Source organism: Eptatretus burgeri, chromosome 16 (assembly GCF_056783735.1).
Source record: "Eptatretus burgeri isolate ZD-2024b chromosome 16, Ebu_testis_v1, whole genome shotgun sequence".
In the NCBI taxonomy this organism is placed as follows: Eukaryota; Metazoa; Chordata; class Myxini; order Myxiniformes; family Myxinidae; genus Eptatretus; species Eptatretus burgeri.
In genome coordinates, this window is record NC_140976.1 from 37,276,512 (window position 1) to 37,298,785 (window position 22,274).

At 43.6% G+C, this 22,274-nt stretch overlaps 1 protein-coding gene across 7 annotated transcripts in view; it reads right to left on the minus strand.

The window, feature by feature from the left end:
- LOC147010865 (teneurin-3-like) overlaps positions 1 to 22,274 on the minus strand; it is a 307,484-nt gene that overhangs the window by 199,409 nt on the left and 85,801 nt on the right. For 5 of the 7 annotated variants that reach the window (XM_085860654.1, XM_085860652.1, XM_085860653.1 and 2 more), the window contains exons 4-8: positions 19,302 to 19,517; positions 11,944 to 12,121; positions 11,486 to 11,775; positions 2,951 to 3,058; positions 2,569 to 2,756 (exon numbers count right to left, since the gene is read on the minus strand). In XM_085860654.1, the coding sequence (XP_085716780.1) occupies positions 2,569 to 2,756; positions 2,951 to 3,058; positions 11,486 to 11,775; positions 11,944 to 12,121; positions 19,302 to 19,517 (980 nt within the window). The remainder of the gene's footprint in view (positions 1 to 2,568; positions 2,757 to 2,950; positions 3,059 to 11,485; positions 11,776 to 11,943; positions 12,122 to 19,301; positions 19,518 to 22,274) is intronic. The other 2 variants (XM_085860650.1, XM_085860648.1) reach the window with 2 other exon arrangements.

Sequence of the window (22,274 nt, forward strand, 5' to 3'; positions counted from 1 at the left end):
TATGAGCCTTGTTCTTGCAAAGAATAAATATATACACGGTGTTTCAGAAAGATTGATACAACTTTGACTTCCTGCCATTTCTTTGTTGTTGTTTTTTTTAAACATATACCCTTTTCCTTTTCAGGGTTTGATGGTGTTATCCTGTCATTTGTTCCCTGGGATTTCTAGCTCCATAGTTCAAATATGCCATTCACAGAGAAGCAGAAGACAAAAGTGGTAGCTCTGTGGTTTGAGACTAAATCATATGCAGACACCCGCCGGAGGTTCTGCCGGGAATACGACCTCAGAACACGTGATGGACCCACAAATTGTGCCATTCAACATATTGTGAAACATTTTGAGCACAAGCGTACAGTGCACAACCAGAGCAAGGGCAACGGTGGTAGGCCAGCATCAGTAACCAAGAGCCAAGTCATCAACGACACCATGTGGGATTCTGCAGTGGACAGTCCCAAAAAGTCCCACCGCCGACACTCACAGGAGCTAGGCATCAAAGCAACATTAGTCTGGCGTATCCTCACTTAGGAACTGAAGCTTTTCCCAAACATCATCTCTCTTCAGCATAAACTGATCAAGATGACATGAGAAGGAGACTTGACATGTGCAATTGGCTCAGTGACAGGATGGAGTGAAACCCAAAGTGGATCAACCTGATCTAGTTCAGTGATGAAGCCCATTTTCACTTGTATAGTGCCATTAACAACCGCAACAACATTTTCTGGGAGAAGAACCACCTGAGGAGATCACTGAGAGGTACCCGAAAGGGCCAACGGTCACATGGTTCTGCGCCTTCAATGCCAGATGGGGAAGGAACGCGAGGGCCTTACTGGTTTGAGAATGACAACAGCAGGATGGTGACGATCAACGGTGAGCACTACCGGTCCATGCTCCAGAAGTTCCATCATGATCTAGCCCAAAAGGTCACTCCAAACCAGTTCAGCATGACCTGGTTTATGCAGGATGGTGCTACCCCGCACGCAGCTCATGACACCATCACTTTCCTGCGACAGCAGAAACCGCCTCATTGCCCTGGGTTACCGCTCATGACTGGGCACCCCATAGCCCAGACTTGAACCATCTTGGCTACTGCTTCTGGGGGGCTGCCAAGGGCTCTGTCTATGCCAACCGCCCTGCCACACTGGATGATCTGAAGCAGGAGGTGTCAGACGACCTCCAGGCAGTGCCACATGAGACCTACAGGAAAGTTGGACAGAACTTTGGAGTCAGGATAAATGCCTGTCTGAACCGCAGAGGGCCACATATCGAGAACGTCAATTCCAAGGATTTTGAGTAAATGCCAATTTCAGACCTTGGGCTCTAACTCGAGCAGTGACTTATTTTAATAGCAATCAGTGATATAAAATAACATGTCACAAGCTTTCAAGAAATGTTTGGTTTATGTTCCTGAGGTTTCCGTTTCTTTGTAAATAAACATTTAAAGTTGCATCACTCTTCTTGAAACACTATATGTATGTATGTATGTATGTATGTATGTATGTAGGTATATTATATATATATATATATATATATATATATATATATATATATATATATATATATATATATATATATATATATATATATATATATATATATATATATATATATATATATATATATATATATATATATATACATACACACACATCCAAGTTGGAAAGGATGTTAAGGACATGTAACTCCAGCGCAACAACTGCTGTGACTAGAACATGAAGCATGAAACACGATGTTTAATTTATCTTCATAAAGGTTCCCCTGTGCCAGAATGTCTCAAACAGTGATTGTGATTATTTGGCAAACCATGGGCAATTGGAGAGAGAATTCATTATGGTGTGATCTCAGCCGTTTCATGTCACAACTACGTTACTGATATAAAGTAAGAATAAAGATATCTTTGTGCCTGACTTGTGTATCATGTTTGTAAGCTTACAAAATTAAAAATAAAAAAACAGATGACATGCACAATAATAGAAAGGAGATGGACCCTCAAGGATCACGAGGTATTCGGACTGTCAGGAGAACATCTTCAAGTACTGAATTCCACAGCTCGTGCCATGTCTTGAAAAGAAGGCTGAATCGACAGCTATTCGTGTCTTGTAAAATATTTGGAGTCATAGATCCTGAGAAGTGAAGTATTCTGGGAAAACCCATAGCAACCACAAAGATGAAAAAAATACCCTCACAGCATTTGCTTATGTTCTTAGCAAGCCAGCTGGGCTTTTCATAACAATTTAATAATAGCATGGTGGTTCTCATCAAATGACCGAGTTTGGTTTCCAGAAGCTTAAAATCCCAATCCTCAATAATGTACTGCTGCCTTCAACTGGATTTGAACCCATAACTTCTCTAATTCTTTATCTTTAATAATTATTGACCAGTCCTCTCACCACTATACCACCAGTGTACCGATAAGTGGTAAATTGTGCTTCAGGGTATACCTCCTATTCTTTGAACTATTGCTACATTACCCTTTGCATTAGGCCACAATTAAATTTTTCCTCTGCATTGGCAGTTTGAGCTCCAAGAAACAGATGGGAGCCATAATGAAAACAACTTCGTGAACCGTACCTGTGTGTGTGAAGGGGGCTTTCCTCGGCGCCCGTACACAGCAACGAGTGCAGACTCTGCAAGGTTGGTCTCAAACTTGATTGGTTGAGATGATTCGATCGCAATGCGGAACCGCCAGAACCAGCCAGGTGGCACAGCCTGCTGCACTACATGCATTATGGCAAGCTCCCCGCCGTCAACCACTCCTGCTGGAAAAATTAATCACTTAATAACCCGGCATGCATCCATCTGCAGTACTCACAGCAAAGCACACAATTTCCCAAACCTTACAATATTGCCCTCCAGTGCCCTCACCGCATCACATCCCGCATCAGGTAATCAAATTGTTAGTCGTGCCAAAAACAAATGAGGAAGCAGAATGAGAGGACACACCAAGACATACCTGGTGTAATACTCCCAAAAACCTGGCTATGGTTCAGATGACTGCCGTAGAGCCACTCTGGCAGCCCGTCTGGTGGCCTCGTCTGTTTGACAGCGAGTAACTGCATGCCTGAAAAACAACAAGCAAGAGGAAAGCATTTTCTTGGGAAACCAAGTCGAAGCTCGTGGAAGAGGTAAAACAGAATAGAACAGCTAGAACATGTGGAAAGCAGGGAAACACACCAACAGTATAAAGTAAGAGGGACGTAACAGAGGGTCACTTGGATGAAGAACGAGTGAGGAGAAGATTGAAAGTGTAAGGGGAAGGGGAGGAGGACACCTTGCCGATGACATTTTTTCGCATTTTTCAAACCAGCAAAACTACAAACTGATAAAAAAAGATGGTTTTCTTGTTTTAAAATGTATCACTGTCTTGGGTGCTCTGCACACCATCTTGTTGGCAAAGGAAAGATTCATGGAATATGGTCGCAAGCGTTCATAATCACTATAACACAAACATCTGATTCATAAAATGAGAATAATGTGGTGAGAATCGGGCGCGCGCTTAATAAATCGATTATATCAAGGATCAAGCGGTCAATCTTTGACATTTGACATCTAAAAGAAAGATCGAACAATATTATCTCAGAAAATGTAAAAAGATCCTGAAAATTTACTTGTGATAAAAACCAGCGTCCAGTTGTATTTTTCTGTGTCATAAAATTAAAATAAATTTCGTTTCATGTTGAGATACCAATCTACACAGTCAGTTTAGCTTATTTCTCACAGGAAAAGCAGCATCCCCAGTGACCGGAAAAGCAAGCAAAAGTACCCGTGTCCAGCGACGAGAAAAGTTTCAGTTAATTTATTAATCAAAATGGTTTTATGGACTTCAAAAAGGTTAATTGTTTTGACCTCTGTGTTTCATTCAGAGCCAAAGCTCTCAACTACTTATCCCACCCACCATGAAACGGTGGTGCAACATCAGGCGGTAAAGGTTCAAGTTGTCAAAAAGAGGGTAAAATATCCGACTTGTGAAATAAAATTTGGCATTAACATCATTCATGACTGTTCTCCCATCATTTCAAAGGTGAATGTTGAGCTTTTCAAATGCAGCGTGGGAAGCGGCCACCATAAACGAGACACACACACCCACACACACGTATTCATCCAAATATTCCTTACTGTTTCTCTTACCTGACCACCACAGAATGTACACAGATGTCCACTAGCACATAAATCAATACACAGGCCCTCTATTTATAATGAAGTTCCTGTTCCGTTAAACACTTTCATGACGCACTTCTGGCTGATTAATTAAATAAATAAATAAACTTTTTAAAAAATCATTTCACACAACTTCCAACGCTACGGGAACCTGTTTCCACGAAAACCAACCAAACGTAAATAAGAGATGACAATGACATCGAAAAACCTTCTCACATGACAGAATCAAACTCTTAGCACAATAAGCCCCTCTCAAACATGATGGAATACATGTTAGCACGAACCACAAAATCATCCTGAACGGAACAAATTCGAGCAAATCTAATCAGCTGAGATGATTTATCAACTTTATCAACACATTGTAGCCGATCTTAAACTGGTACATTAGGAGATGGAAATGTATACAAGGCAACAGGAAAACTAAAATAGTTAACTTTATGATACACATTCATACTAAAACAATTATTACCAACTCTAGCACATCCAGATATGTCACTACACCATCATCATTCCCACTCTTATCTCCAATTAGGCTTTCTGGATAAATCCTACGAAACAACCGATCAAAAAACTTATAATTATTCACACAAACATCATCAATATAACAACATGTAAATGTTAATATTTTAGCAAAGCTTAACTTCTTCTTCTTCGTCATCAACTTCTGCAGAAATGAAAATTCACAATAAACAAGGGAAATGTCCGTGATATGGGGTTACAGTTCCCGCCAATTGGAATATATCCGAGAAAAGCAGCCATGTGAGTTCCACCCATTGGTTGGACAGTTCGCCTGACTCCACTCACAATTTCTATACTACGGTCGCCATGTTGGTGCTTACCCATCTTCAGCCGTCATATTCACAATCGCCATGCCATCCCTACAAGTTTACCCTTCAGTGTAAAACGGCCAAAGTGACATTTAAAAGGATTTTGAGTCGATCTGCATCATGGGCCTTGTGAAGATAGCCCTTGCGATCAAGGCAGCGATCTGTTACCTTAGACACTGCTCAAATAACTGCGTGGCATTCATTCTCTCGGGCACGGATTTGAACACACAGGTTACGCAGGATCTTGGTATTATTTCCGAATGTTCTATCTCTAAAAATGGTACTGTTGGAAAATAATCAATTTACTTAGAAAAAAAATTTTGAAGTTGTAAAACATCTGTTTAATCACAAAAATGCCTTCCAGCGGGACTTGCTGACTTTTATTATCCTCCGATAGCAGGAACCCTTTAAAATAAAGTGTGATGGACGTGGAAGGAGTGCACAAACAACAACCACAGCCACGACGACTGCAACAACAATAACTACTGCATGTTATGAATAATATTTTTCACATGTTTCACTTCATTTCACATCCTCATTGAGACTCACAGATAGACATACATCTTCTGGACAATATCGGGCCATGCAAGAGTGAGTGAGTCCATCCGGGACAGCGAAACATCCCTTCCACCCCTCTCTCCTGATACGAAGCCGTGCCTCCTGTGAGTAATTAGTGAGTAGCAGCTTCTTCCCTCCCTCCAGCCTCTCCAGTGTGTGTGTGTGTATGTGTGTGTGCGTGCCACTGTAGGGGGGTGATGCAATCACCCTATGGGTAATTTGCTCGTACCTTTTATTTGTTGAAATATTTTCCCACAAAAAGATGCAAGTGTTAAGGCCTAGGTCACATTTGCCATGGCGGCCATGGGGTCTCCAAAATCTGCGGCCACTAGCAATTATATGGCGGCCGCAGTATTTCCACGGTCACACAATGTAGCAGTCACATATGTTTTTATTTTTCGGGGAGCCGCACGGGGTATTTATAAATCGTGGAGACCGAAAATGTGGGGGTGCCGTACGGTCTTTGATTTGATGTCGCACGGTGACCTTAGGGTGTCGCTGCGGCGGCCATAGAATTTTCAAGGCAGACGCAAGGTGCCTGCAAGGCGACCGCAGGGGGGCCCTAAGGTGAACGTGCGGCCAGACGGACGGTAACGAGTGGGTATATATATACCAGTTCTTTTTTTACTGAAATAAAAATATACCAATATATATAATGAATATACTATAACCATAATATACCAGGGTGCCCCCAAAATCCGAACGCCCCATTGTTTGAACAAATTGGAATCCGAACAATTTTTTCGAGAAAACTTTGCCCTAAAAACCTAATACATTTAAAAAAAAACCGAACACAACGTAGCGTTCATGTTTGTTCACGTGTCTCCCCCACCTGTTTGGGCCGCATCTTCGCTCTTTGTTCATTCAGTTCGTCGGTGGAAGTCCTCATGAAAGCATCTCTCGTGTGTCGATCGATACTTTAGGCCTCAGTCACATTTGCTCTACGGCGAGGATACGGCAGCCGTACGCCCTCTGAATTGACAGAAACGTGCGGCGGCCGCAGAGAAACTGAGGTGGCCTCAGGGTGGCCCTACGCCATATGGCTATATTTTACAGGTCGTAAGGTCGCCGTGGAATTATAACGCGGAGTTATAACTTTTTTAATTTCTACGTTCGCCATCGAAATTCGACAAGCCGAAAAAAAAAAAACTGGTAAAAAAAAAAAAATTACCCATTCGTTACCGTCCGTCTGGCCGCACGTTCATCTTAGGGCCCCCCTGCGGTCGCCTTGCAGGCACCTCGCGTCTGCCTTGAAAATTCTATGGCCGCTGCAGGAACGCCCTAAGGTCACCGTGCGACATCAAATCAAAGACCGTACGGCACCCCCACGTTTTCGGTCTCCACAATTCATAAATACGCCGTGCGGCTACCCGAAAAATAAAAAACATATGTGACTGCTACATTGTGTGACCGTGGAAATACTGCGGCCGCTTTATAACTGCTAGTGCCCTTACATTTTGTAGACCCTCCGGCCGCCGAGCCAAATGTGACTTAGGCCTTACCTCGTCTTTTCACTTTCATTTGTGATGTTTGTTTTTTTCATCATCTTGTGTTTTAATTAATAACAAAAAAAGCAATCCGATCACGTGGTGTGACGGACTGTCGGGCAAGGATTGCATTTCACAGCAAAACCAGTTGTAATTTGGAATATCCATGATTACGTCAGCCCGATGCGTTTGATGAAAGTGATTGTGGTTCTGCAGGCATCATGTTTCATGAGCTGCCCTGGGGGCAGTGCTCTCGCAGAGTGCGCGAGCGATCGGAACCCAGGCCGGAGCTCGAGCCTGTGTGGACCTTTGGATGTGGTGATTGTACCAGTTTACATTCAATACACCGCCACCGAAGGTCATTTACTCATCTTATTTTACCTTAAACATGGGGAATTTCAGTTTAAAGTGTCTTGAAAATGGGTTTTCTTTGGGTCCGCGAATGGATCAATTCACTCCATTATTTCTTATTTTGAAAATATTTTTGGAATCCGAACTTTTTGCAATCCGAACAGCCTCCTGGAACGAATTAAATTGGGATTCTGGGGGCACCACAGAATAGGCAAACACCTATACTCCGATCTCTAGCGGTAGCGCACGATGGACGCACGGTCGACGCAGACTGCCACGGAGGCCGTACGTAGGTGCATGGTGGGCGTAGGGGAATCGTGCGTCGACCCTGCGTTGCCCGCAGGTAGTCACACAGACCGCAAGGCCACCGTACGGCGACCGTGGAAATAGTGCAGCCGCTGTAATTTTTTGGGGGTTGGGAAAATTCATTTTTCATTGAGAAGAGCTTACGGCAGCTGCACGAATAACGCAAGCCCACCGTACGCCCTACGTACGGTCGACGTGGAACACATCTACGTCATAGCTTGGCTTGTCGAATTGCTACGGCGAACGTATAAATGAAAAAAGTTATAACTCCGCGCTATAATTCCACGGCTCCCCTACGGCCTGTAAAATATAGCCATACGGCATAGCGCCTCCCTGAGGCCACTTCAGTTTCTCTGCGGCTGCTGTACGTTTCTGTCAATTCAGAGGGCGTATGGCCGCCGTATCCTCGCTGTAGAGCAAATGTGACCTAGGACTGGCACAATAAAATTAACAGCATGTTTAAATATTTGTTGGTCAAACAATTAAAACCCTTTTTCTCTTTTTTACAACCTGATACATCAAAACTTATTATATAAGAGTTTAAAACTTTATCAACTAAAGAGCTCATGGAACAAGATATCCCATGCAGTATTCAAATGTAAACAGGAAGGCCTTGAATAAAAAAGAGTTATGAAGAACATGAAATAAAGCATTATTACCTCCACCCACCTCAGGTGGATGGAGGTTATGTTTTTCACCTCTATCTATCTCTGTCTGTTTGTTTGTTTGTTTGTTTGTGAACAAAATATCTCAAAAGGTTGTGGACGGGTTTGGACGAAACTTGTTGGACGAAACTTGGCGGGCAGGTTGGGTATGTAACGAGGAAGAATTGACTTGATTTTGGTGAAAATCTGAATCCGGATTCGTATCCGAGAATTTTAAAAATGAATCTTCACCATGGTTCGGTGAGAAGAACAAGCCAATTAAATTTTAGTTCAGGTCCGAATTCAAATCCGGCCCATCAGTAAAATGTAAACTAATCAGCTTGGTGGAGGTATGCGCTCTACCGAGTACCCTTCTAGTTTTTCTGTGTTAAGAACATAAAATAAAGTATATTTTCTTGAGATATTATTTTTTATTATTATTATAATTTCATACGTGGCCTGTGGCTGCTGGTTGCATCATTGCTGGGAGCACTGCCAAACACTTAGAGGAACGAGAAATCCAGAATGGTATGAAGGAAGGTGTGTTGGAATTTCCCAGCATGAACAATAACAATGGTCAAGTAAAAATGGGCCTTTTGTTTCTCGTTTGCAATTTCACCTGAGGGCAGTCTGCATTTTTTTGGACTTTTGGGTCCCACTGTGCTTTCCATTCCACTCTCTTCCATCCAAAGTTTCTTAAAGAGGAATGAAATGAGGGATGCTGCTGAACCATAATTTTGGGTCTGATGTTTGAAATCTCCTCATAAAGCAAACCAAAGCATTGAGCTTATACTGAGGTCTGACCATCAGTTGGAATTCCCAGTCACTCAACTCTGGACATGTTGCTGCCCCTTTCTCAGCAATTGTTGGAGGTGCTAACCTCAAGTAAGAGGTCAGAACCGTTTCCATGGACATACATCAGACATTTGACACATTCTGGCATCCTACTTTGCTTGCCAAGCTCTCTGCCTGTGGCATACAAGGCCACCTTCTTACTTGACTTTCTGACTTTATCCACTTGTGCAGTCAACGCATTACCAATGGCACCATCTCCTCTCATCTCTCAGTGGAGCCTGGAGTGCACCGAGGCAGTGTTGGACACGGTCTTGTTCCACATCTACATAAAAAAAAAACTTCTCTGATGCTCTGGAAAACTCTTTCTTCCCTTTGCCAGATGACTATATTGTATCACACAGTATCCCAACCTGATGGCATTCAGAGACCAGCTTCATCACTCTCGGCTGATCTGGGATTGATTTTGGGTTGTTCTGATAAATGGAACATATGGAGTGAAGAACTAATCTTGCAGGTGGAGGCTAATGTCGATTTTGCTCCAACAAACAGTTAACATGTGAAACATCAGCTTCGCCTTGCTTCCTATGGTGGTTAGCATGCCACAAGCAATGTCCTCTTGATTCGCACAGTGGTTATCATACTGCAATCAATGTTCTGTTGATTTCATTAATTGATAACTGGAACATGTCTTAACAACATCGCAAATCTCACAATCGTCGAATGAGCCCACCTATTATATTTCCATGTGCACCAAAAGAAGAGGTAAAACCCCTGAACTTCCCGGTATCACCATCAAATTGATCTCTCTTGAGATGACCACATAGCAATGCTCACCTTCAAAACCAGCCACAGACTCGGCATCATCTGACATTCAACGAAATTCTTTGAGAAATTAAAACGACTCACAGCCTTTATCCGTAGTTCAATGGAGTACTGCACTACCCTTTGGGCTGATTCCCCAGCATCACATCTGTTTCTCCCAGATTATGTGGAACCTAAACCTCTCAACATTATTGGCACCTCTAACAATGAAGCCAAAGAATGAGGTCTGTTGCTCTCACACAGGGTTCGTACCCTTTTTGACCATCTGAAATTTCCTGACTTTTTCCATGACCATTGCCAGATTTTCCATGACCTCTCCCAGGCATATTTTACAGAGAACTACGTTTTCCAAAAATTAAAGAACAACTTCTTTAGCAATATGCAGATAATCAACATTTAAAAAGCAAAATTAAAACGTGCAAAACCACATTTAACTCCACCACCGAAGGTGAAGGTTATGTTTTCACCCCTTTGTGTCTGTTTATTAAGATTTCGTAAGTATATTGATGACTTCCGTCCTCTGTTTGTGTGTGTGCGTTTGTGTGTTTGTGTGTTTGTTTGTAGGCATGATAACTCGAGAACGGAAGAAGCTACCAATGTCAAATTACACCACGTGATTCAGGAGGGTGATGGCTAGCGCTGATTAGATTTTGGTCAAAATTGATCAAAGGTCAAGGTCACAGTGAGGTCAAACATTCGATTTTTGATGGTTTAGTACAGAATCATCGTAGAAACTTCTGTTTTGCGTTGCTACCTTCTCAAGAGACAGCTTTTTTAAGACAAGGTCAGAGGTCAAGTTGACGATTTCGTAAGTAGCAGTCTGACTGCTTGTTACTTAAGAAATCTAAAGATTTCGTAAGTATATTGATGACTTCCGTTTGTTTGTTTGTTTGTTTGTTTGTTTGTAGGCACGATAACTCGAGAACAGAAGAAGCTACCAATGTCAAATTACACCACGTGATTCAGGAGGGTGATGGCTAGTGCTGGTTATATTTTGGTCAAAATCGGTCAAAGGTCAAGGTCACAGTAAGGTCAAACATCCAAAACATTCGATTTTTGATGGTTTGGTACAGAATCATCGTAGAAACTTCTGGTTTGCGTTGCTACCTTCTCTAAAGACAGATTTTATTAGACAAGGTCAGAGGTCAAGTTGACGATTTCGTAAGTACCAGTCTATGACTGCTTGTTTGTTTGTTTGTTTGTTTGTGTGCAGGATATCTCAAAAAGTTGTGGATGCATCCAGATGAAATTTTGTGGACAGGTTGTGTGACCAGGACGAACTGATTAGATTTTGGTGAAGATCTGGATCCGGATCCGACTACTAGAATTTTTAAAGTGATTCTTCCCCATTGAGAAATAGGGCCAAAAACGATATATAACATAATATTTCAAAAATGTATTGGGCCAGATAAGATCTCGTGGATCAGGCATTACATTGTGGAGCTGCAGTGGGCACAGTAAGTAGCTATAGCAGCAGTAAGTAAAAACATAATTTTGTGATAAAACCTACACACGATAAAGCAAACCAAGAACGTCTCACCTGCAAAATAGGCCACGAGCACCGCAAGCAACACTGCAAGAGTAGCCGCGAACACGGCCGCACACTTCCACCCACATGGCCTGTCCACCTTTCCCAGCGGCAGCACACCATGCACAAATGTGCGGGGCATGCGGGCTAGCCGTGGCGACCCAGGTCGTGGGGGCGAATATGGCGACGCCGAACCGTGCATGTGCGGGATGTGTCCGATCGGCGTTAATGTTGTGGACCGTCCACCGGTGCTGGGACGGAATGGAAGGATGAGCTGTGATGCAGGGTTGAAAGGGGGTTGACTAAAGAGAAAGGAGGGCAAAGGATTTAAAAAGAAAAATGAAAAAAAGTCTTTACAGAAAACAATTTGTCAAAATTAAGTGTGTTCATCACAACCATCATTAGTTAGTGTTGTCAGTAAAATAATCGACATTTTAATGTACAGCAGGATAAGTTGAAGAAATATTCACCTCTTGTGTTGTCGAGGTGTAGAGGTTGAAGGAACCACTTGACTTTCAGGTGCTTCTACTTCTTCCCGAATTGAAGGACCTGGCAAACGGGCTACTAGTTCCGCATATGGAGTTCCAGGTGCGACAGGCGGCAGTGGGTAAAGATGTGGACTGTGCGAATGCACAAGGAACATGTGATCTGGACGTCGATGGAAGCGTTGAGGTTGAAGGGTAAGGTACAAAAATAAGGTGATAAAGAATGTGAGATACTGGTGCCAGAGTTCACAAATATCCTGTGGAAAGCTTTGAATACCTGAAGGCTTTGAATACCACATGAATCACAAGAATGAAGACCATTAAGTTATGAAATCAAGGATATATTCAGAAACACAAGGAAATATGGGCAGAGATGAAGAACATTTGGCACATCATTCTTGTACTTTATCCACACCATATTAATTTAATCTATCAATACATTCATAGTCTATGATACAAACCAAATTTGGCCTATTTACACTGGAATAACCCTCAATCACTCAGCTGTGTTCTTCCCAGCCCATGTGATCAGCTGAAATGTGATAAAGATATAGATGTAATTGCTTTGCACTCAAGCCTCATAAATGCTATCCATGTGGAGAACCTCTCACTCAAGCTACCCCTCAACTCCTTCCCCTCTATTTATTTATTTATCTTTTTATCTATCTCTCTCTCTATCTCTCTCTCCCTCTCTCTCTCTCTCCAACTCCAACTACTGCCCACTTTGTCCTTTCTCCTCCCCTACATTCTCCTCTCTTCCCCCCCCCACCCCAATCCACCAACATGCAGTGAACTGTATTTATTATAATCATCTCATGTAATTTTACACTTCCGACAAAAATCTTGTTTTTATTTTGATTGATTGGTGTTCATTTCAAAACCCTAATAAGTACAGCGGATAAGCACAATAATTGTGTGTTTTATGAGAAAAGCATGAATTTTCTGACATAGTTAGTGAATACCATAAGGTTTATTTTCAGATGTGGAGGGAAGTCAGATTTGACCTCTGAGGACCGTGAGAGGTCAAATCCAAGATGGCCACCAGTTCACCGAGTCTAATGTTCAAACGCGCTTAATGTTGGAACCAAACAGTGTAGAAAAACATTTAAGGTGTCATTTCCAACTAAATTGGGGATGCCCATTCATTTGATGATACGTTTGAGATCACCAGAACCCAAGGAAATGCATTTAGGTCAAGGTCAAGGTCAAAATTGACCAAAAATAAGCAATCAGTTGAAATTTGCAAACGAACCCCCGGTGGTGTCTCATGTTTGAGATGTCATTTTAAACGAATCTTCAGATGCCCATATATTTGATGTTAATTTACAGGTTGCCAGAAGAGGTCATACATTGAGGTCAAGGTCAAAACTGAAGTATCACAAGTATGCCAATATCTGAAAATAATCAAGATTAAGTCAAAACAGAAGGCAAAGCTCGCAGCACTGAAGAGTGCCTGTGGTCTCTTTTCGAGCCTGTACATCTGTCAAACACGAGATGAAAACATGGACAATTTCTTCTTCCATGAAAACCATGCAGCCCCACCAGCTCTGTCAACTGGAGGAAAAATGCGGATTGGGGTTAAAGCAGATCTACTTCGCTGCCTGGAATCAGATCTGCTCGAAAACAATAGTGCGCCTGTGGCTGATGCAACAATTCTCGATGGTGCAGCTGTGGTTCAAATGCTAAATCCAGGACCATCAATAACATTTCAAGAGTATGGAGAAAGTGTTTGCACCAAACATCCCTGCTCAACTTGAGAAAGGCTGCTGCATCGACCTTGTCTGGGATGTGTACCTACCTGCCAGCCTGAAAGCCTCAACCAGACAGAAGAGGGAAAAGGGCACTAGGAAAAAGGTGGCTCCTTCTACTGTGATGCCAAAGAACTGCAAGGACTTCCTTCGATGCAATGAGAACAAAACCGAATTGTTTGCTTTCCTGTCACATGAAGCTGTTCATCTTCCTCAAGCAGAGGGCAAGGAACTGTATGCAAGGAGTCCTCTGCTCTCCTGCTGAGTCATACTTGGCCCGCGTTGCCCCATGTTCGCAAGAGGAGGCCAACACTCATCTACTTCAGCATGTGGCAGATGCTGTGCAAAAGGGGTGTAAGAAGGTGACCATATGTACTGTTGATACTGATGTGGTAGTACTGGCTGTAGCTTTATTCAGGAAGACAGCTCCTAATGAGCTGTGGGTTGCCTTTGGTGTCGGGTCAAGCTTTCGGTACATAGCTGTTCACGAAATGGTTGCCACAATGAATCCAACACAGTGTCTGACTCCCAGTCCTTCACATCTGACACCTTAAATGTTTTTCTACACTGTTTGGTTCCAAAATTAAGCGCGTTTGAACATTAGACCCGGTGGACTGGTGGCCATCTTGGATTTGACCTCTCACAGTCCCCTCAGAGGTCAAATCTGACTTCCTTCCACATCTGAAAATAAACATTATGGTATGTACTAACTATGCTAGAAATTTCATGCTTTTCTCATAAAATGCACAATTTGTTAAAATATGAGAGCTTATCCGCTGTACTATAAACATTGTAGTTTCGGAAATCTGAAGTTTTGCACTTTCTCTCATATACCAGTGTCATATAACAGGATTATTTCCACTTTCATAACATTTTGAGTCCCGCACAAAACGAGTACAATGTCCTTGGGCCATGACGGTGTTATCTCCTCAATAACTGCAATAGCAAAATGCACATTATTTGATATTGCATAACCCACTGAAAAATCATTGAAAAATAGACACAATGGCTTCCGCAATGGTTCAGGATTTGTTCTACGTGTCGGTTGAATCTGCAGCTGCTCGTTCCACCTCATCAGAGCTGTTTTCTGAACTGGATCCGTCGTGTTTTTCTGTTCTATTTTCTTCCCCGTGTGAGAAAAACTTGTTTGTGTTCCCGTCAAATTTTCCGTGTTAAATCATACCCTGTTGTGTGCTGTGTTGTCAAATTTGTTTACGTGGTGCTCAAGGCCGACTCCGCAGATAGTGTGCAAATTCTGTCTCTGTTATGATGCAGTGTTCCTCATTCCGTTTCTTCTTTCCCCCCCCCCCACTTCATATTGTCCTTTTTTCCTCCTAAAAATGATCCTGTTTTCCCCTCCTCCCTTCAAAAAAAAAAAAAAAAAAACTTTCTTCACTCCAAAACTATCTAAATCTGTCTAAACTTCATTCTGCCTCTATTTCCTGCACTTCATTCTTTATCTTTCCCTTTTCTCAATGCCTCCAAACGGAATCTTCATTGAATGAAATGCTTCTTTCTTTGAAAGCTTTTAAAAAAACATTTTTAAATGCTTCACTTTCGTTTTTCTCCGTCATGACTACCCCAAATGTGATTCTTCTTCAAGACCTACCCCTCTTTTTCTTCTTCTTCTCCCTCGAAGATATAATTTTCCAAACCTGTCTCTCAACTAAGAGCTTAGTCCAGTAACCCTCCTGCTGTAACTAGAGCACCACCCTTCTCGTGCGGTCGACAAATATTATTTCTACCCATCCCACGATCTTTGCCTCTGTGTGTCCAGTTTGGGAATGTTGAGAAATCCAGTCCAAAGAGGTTGCTCATGACAATGAAATCCCTTTCAAGGGCTTTAATGGGGTCAATCCCCTCCATGTCACCACCATCCCCCACATCTCCAACAAGCCCGAGTCCTTCCAAACCCACCCCTCCTGCATGCCCCCCTTCTTTAGCATCCACAGCATCCACTTCATGTCCCATCTTTCTGCATCCCCCATCACCCCCACCCCCTCAAAATTTCACCCTCACCTTCTCCACCCACTCAAAGCCTCCCTCGCATGCTGCCCCAACAAAACAACCTCCCGCCACCCCTCTTTCCTACACCCTTCCAATGCCTTCTCATTTGTCCCTAACTGTAAGGACCTCAAACATGCGAGATCTCCACTCCAACCTGACAGTTCCCTAAATCCAGGCTGCTGCCGATAAACCAAACATCAACTGTTTAACAACATTCCTTCCACATCCATGACTCCTCAGTGTCTCTTCCCAGCTATTGTCTCCTCTAATTTGATAAGCTTGAACCCTGCCCTGGTGGCAGAGTTTCACTTTACATTAAGAAGTCAATTTCTCACTGCCCTTGCACTGATCACTGACACCCCCAACCCCCAAGAGTACATTTGGCTGCGACATCCCCTCCGCTCCCACCTATTGGTTGTCTCTGTGTTATACCATCCTCCAAACAGTGACTCCATCCATCTACATCTCTCTCTCTCTCTCTCTCTCTCTCTCTCTCTCTCTCTCTCTCTCTCTCTCTCTCTCTCTCTCTCTCTCTCTCTCTCTCTCTCTCTCTCTCTCTCTCTCTCTCTCTCTCTCTCTCTCTCTCTCTCTCTCTCTCTCTCTCTCTCTCTCTCTCTCTCACTTAGACAACATGGACAAACCTTTAACCACTCATCCCAACTCTCTATTTCTCATACTGTATGTGGTGATTTTAATTGTCACCATGCCAATTGTCTGGGTGTTGGCACTTCTATGGCACTTCCAGCCATGGCACTTCTATGATATTCCAACACCTCCAACCACCAACCATGGCATAACACAAAGCAAAGGACTTCTATGACTTCATCGGACTGATTCAATCTGTGAACTTTCTGACCCGGATTTCTCCCAATGGTAAATCCTGATCCCTTCTAGACCTTCTAGACTTGATAATGACAACTTCCCCACAAATATATACTGCTCTTCCTATGCTCCAGTTGGTTCATCTGATCATATCCTTGTGAGAGTCAACATCTCTGTCTATTCTCAGGGAGCCCCTCAATGCCAGCGAGCCTGGCAGTTCACTCAGGCAGATTGGCAGGGACTGCAAGCAGTCATTTCTCTTCTGGACTGGTCTCCTATATCTACTAGCTCTTATATTAGCTCAGCCTTGGAATTCTTCCAAAGAAACTTGCTCCTTCTTATGCACGGATCCATCCCATCTCATTTGCAGTTATCCTACCCTTCTTCCCACCAATGGTATACTGAATCCTGTGATGAGGCAGTTGCTTTGATACAACTTGCCTTCTCTTCCTCGAAAGCAAACCCCACCAACTGATAATTCCACAAAGCTCACAACAAGTGTGTGTCCCCTCTCAGGAGAGCCAGAAAAAAAACAACATCTGTCCAACCTGAGGATTGAACTCTCAAACCACTCTCTCTCTCTCCTCTAAAACCTGGTGGCCCTTTGCTAAGACTGTCTCTGGAGTAGGCCCCCCCTCTATCCCTTCCCTCTCTTCAAATGGCACCACAGCCAACTATTCTCGTGAGAAGGCCAAGTGCCTCAATTCAGTGAATGTTTATCGCTTTCTCTACCCAACATACCCAGTCACACACAACTGCTCCTGGAGTCTGTCTACCTTGCACCTGAGAATGTGAAGACATTTATGGTGACCTTCAACTCTGATTCTGCAACTGGGCTGGACAGCATCAGATCAAGTGTTCTGAAAACCTCCCTAGCTGTTCATGCACATCCTCTTTCTGCTCTCTTTTCATCCCATCAATTACCATAGGAAGTCCACCCACATCTTAACATTACATAAAAAGTGCAAAAATATATCCCCTTAACTACAAACCTATTGGCTTACTTCCAATCATCAGCAAGGTCAAATAATCCATCATCACAGTTGACATAAAATCATTCCTTTTCTCCAACGGCCTCATCTCATATCATGAAGTCAGATTCAGAACAGGTCATCTTACCTTTTATGTGCTGCTACTACTCTCCCGAAAATGGATGGAGGTCCTCAATATGAGGCGAGATCAGGACCATCTCTCTAGATATATCTTGAACTTTCAATACAGTCTGGCAGTATGACTTGCTCTCAAAACTCTCTTGCTATGGGATCCAAGGCCAACTCCACACATGGCTTCCTGACTCTTTCCACTTTCTTGGACAACATGTGGCTCACAATGGAATCCTTTCATCTCCTCACCCTGTTAAGTCCAAGGCAGTATTTTAGGCCTAGTCCTATTCCCCATATCTCTAACTCTGGAAAATCCTATTTATCCATTTGCTGATGACTCTACACTCTGCCATGACATCACTCATCCTTCAGAAAGGCAGGCAGCATCCTCTTCCCTCTCTTTAGACATTGACAAAAACACAAGCTGGTTAAAAACTTGGATTATGTCTTTCAATCTTGAAAAATCTCACACCTTCACTCTCACTCTCCAAAAGAAACATATTCTAACCTCCACCCCTACCCCATCTACTATCTAAACACTCCTCTTCAAGATGTTCAATCACTCAAACTCTTGAGTCTCACTCTCAGCCATGATCTCTCTTGGACAAGCTGCATTTCAAAGTTGGCCTCCAAAGCCAGTTGCTGATTGGACATCCTCAGTCGTGCAAAGTCCTTCCTTGGCACACTTGAACTCCTACCCACCTACAGGGCATTCATCCACAACTTTAGGGAGTACTGCTCTCCCCTCTGGGCTGGCCACCCCTACCTCACATCTTGCTCAGCTTTATGCCATGGAAATCAAGGCCTTCAACATCATTTGAATCTCCAATGATGAAGCAGAGTCTATGGGCCTATCACTCTCTGATCGCAGACAATTTGGTTGTCTTCATGTCATCCACCACAACCTTTCGGGTTTTGCACCCTTTGCTGTTTCCGTGATTTGTTTCTGCAGAATATATGCGGTCAACCAGCAACCCCCTTCTTATGAAACCACCTAAATCCAGGAGCACTGCTCACCTCTACCCATTTGTTCCTCTTTGTTTTCCCACCTGTGGAACCAACCTCAACATTATTTTTCTCTTCAATCTCCTTCTTCATTCCAGGTCTTCAAGACAGCTGTTCACCAGCATTTCAGATCATCCCCCATCCAAAACCATGATGTTTTCTACCCCTACCTCACCTCTTTCCAAATTTCGATTCATTCTTTCTTGAGAGTTTGTTTCTGTATCCATCTTGTCTACCGGGTGCTTCTTCTCTCACCCACCCTCCCCCCTCCCATTCCTCCCCATATTTTGTCGAAGTTTCCCTCTATATTCTGCGTCAATGCTGCTGTTCATGTTTCCCCCCTCTTTGTACTTTTTTTTTTCTTCTGTTGCATCCTGATCCTTTCTGTGTTCCGGCACTTCCACGAGCCTTGACTTTGTATCACAAAAAAGGGCTTATGGCTATGTGACCAATTGAAAAATATTTGAATGGAGGAATAAGGGATCTGCTGAATGATAATATCATTCAGCAGAAGACGAAGATGTGTTTGTTATGTTTGTGATACGATTCAAAATTGTTATGCTACTTTTGAACAAACAGATGACAGCTGCATATGGAAACTATCACATAACCTCCATACACCATGAACCTTTCCCCATTCCATCTCCACTAATGTTACCTGTCCTGTCCGAATACAGTGACCTTGGGTTGACCTTTATGAGAAATGGGTGTCTTCCCAAGAGCTCAGAATCAGAGTCTGAGTCCGGGCCAGGAGCTGGAAATGAGGCCACCCCGTTGGCATCTCCAGCGAGCCCTGGCTCCAGTTCGGGAGGGGACAGCAGACCCTCCTCCCTTTCCACAGGACTGGAGGAATTAGACGTCAAGGCAGAGTGACCTGAAAAGGCAGGAAATGTTGAAGACATGCAAGCCTGTGACTGGGAGCAAGAAAGAAAGCTGGCTTTACACAATTTAAAAAGCACCACGAATACTTAAAGCCAACAGTGATTTTAAAAAATAGAAATAAAAAAGGCCTTAACTTCAACCCACTTTATCATGATTTATAATTGAGCTCAAAGAGGTAAGTTCATTGTGCATGATCCTTAAATTGAACATGATGAAGTGGACTTTTTTGATGCCAGATGAATCCCACTCTCAACCTCAATAATGGTTTTTTATCAAAAGCTTGTCCACCAAAAGAACTGGGGACCTCCAGTGGAGGCTAGCAGATTGGATCTTGCCCACAAATAAATAAATAAATAGACTAAATGGTCAAAAGGATGCAGAAACCCCTTCTAATTAGTGGATTAAACTATTTCAGCCACACCCATTGCTGACAGGTGTATAAAATCAAGCACACAGCCATGAAATCTCCATAGATAAACATTGGCAGTGGAATGGGCCATACTGAAGAGCTCAGTGTTTTTTCAATGTGGCACCATCATAGGATGTCACCTTTCCAACAAGTCATTTCATCAAATTTCTGTCCTGCTAGATCTACCCCGGTCAACTGTAAGTGCTGTTATTATGAAGTGGAAACGTCGAGGAGCAACAACAGCTCAGCCGCGAAGTGATAAGCAAAACAAACTCACAGAATGGGACTGCCGTGTGCTTAAACACGTAGCATGGGAAAATCATCTGTCGTCGATTTCAACACTCACTACCAAGTTCCAAACTGACTCTGGAAGCAACGTCGGCACAAGCACTTTTCGGTGAGAGCTTCATGAAATCGGTTTCCATGACCGAGCAGCTGCACACAAGCCTAAGATGACCATGCACAATGCCAAGCATCAGCTAGAGTGGTGTAAAGCTCACCGCCATTGGACTCTGGAGCAGTGGAAACACGTTCTCTGGAGTGATGAATCACGCTTCACCATCTGTAAGTCTGACGGACAAATCTGGGTTTGGCGGATGCCAGGAGAATGCCACTTGCCCGAATGCATAGTGCCAACTGTAAAGTTTGGTGTAGGAGGAATAATGGTCTGGGACTGTTTTTCATGGTGTGGGCTCAGCCCCATAGTTCGAGTAAAGGGAAATCTTAATGCTACAGCATACAATGACATTCTAGATGATGTTGTGCTTCCAACTTTGTGGCAACAGTTTGGGGAAGGCCCTTTCCTGTTTCAGCATGACAATGCCCCTGTGCACACAGCGAGGTCCATACAGAAATGGTTTGTCGAGATCGGTGTGGAAGAACTTGACTGGCCTGCACAGAGCCCTGATCTCAACCCCATCAAACACCTTTGGGATGAATTGGAACGCCGACTGTGAGCCAAACCCAATTGCCCAACATCAGTGCCCGACCTCACTCATGCTCTTGTGGCTGAATGGAAGCAAATCCCCACAGCAATGTTCCAACATCAAGTGAAAAGCCTTCCCAGAAGAGTGGAGGCTGCTTTAGCAGCAAAGGGGGGACCAACTACATATTAATGCCCATGATTTTGGAATGAAATATTGGCCGAGCAGATGTCCACATACTTTTAGCCATTTAGTGGAATACACACACCAGCAAACACCACCCATCGCTTCGCTGATGGGAATACAATGTGGGGGGAGGGGGGAAGAGGGGCGAGAGAAAGAGAGGCATGGGGAGTGAAGAATTGTGAGGGTGGTGGGCTTGGGATCCTAGGATCCTGAATTCAAATCCCACTCAGCAGTTGAATTAATACCAGGTGGGGTTGACTCTGCCTGTCATCCTTCCGAGGTTGGCAAAATGAGTGCCAGCTTGCTGGTATCCTGTGTCGGAGTGGTGAGCCGTCCAGGATTGTGTCCAATAGCCAACAAGACTGCTTAAGCAGTACCAATGCTTTGCACACAGTATGGTCCCAATGGATGGATGGATGGGGAGTGAAGAGGGAGGGAGAGTGAGGACGGGTGGTAGAAGGGAAGGCAGCGAGAGGAACGGAAGGCAGACGTGCGGTGGAGTGTTAATTATGATTCATACCGTCTCATCAAAATGATTCTGCATAGAATAACAGTGAAGATGTAAAAAAAATAATATCTGAAATCCATTTTCTGCAGGTCATGCTATAAATACTGCCCAGAGACAAAACACCGCCCAGACATGATTGGAGATTAATGCAGTCCGGAGACGAACACCACCTGGACACATCTGGAGACAAACTCCTGTTTGGACATAAACACCATCCAGACACAATGAAAAACACACACCGATGGCACACGTCCAGAGACAAACACTGCTGAGACGTAAACATCGCCCGGACATGTTTGGAGACAAACACTGCCCGGACGCATACTGAGCCAAGCTGTCTGGAGACAAACACCACTTGGACATGTCCAAAGACAAACTCATGTCCAGACAAACACTGCCCAGACGTGTCCGGAGACAAACACCTGTCTGGAGATAAACACCGCCTGGACACATTCGGAGACAAACACTGCCCAGACACGTCCGGAGGCAAATACCACCAGGACAGGTTCGGAGACAAACAATGCCCAGGCACATCCAGAGACAAACACTGCCCAGACAAGTCTGGAGACAAACAACGCTCGGACACGTCCAGAGACAAACCCTGTCTGACAATGTAACCCAGACGAACACCACCCAGAGATAAACACCACCCAGACACATCCAGAGACAAACACCGTCCGGCCATAATCACTGCCCAGACACATTCGGAGAGAGGAGGGAGAT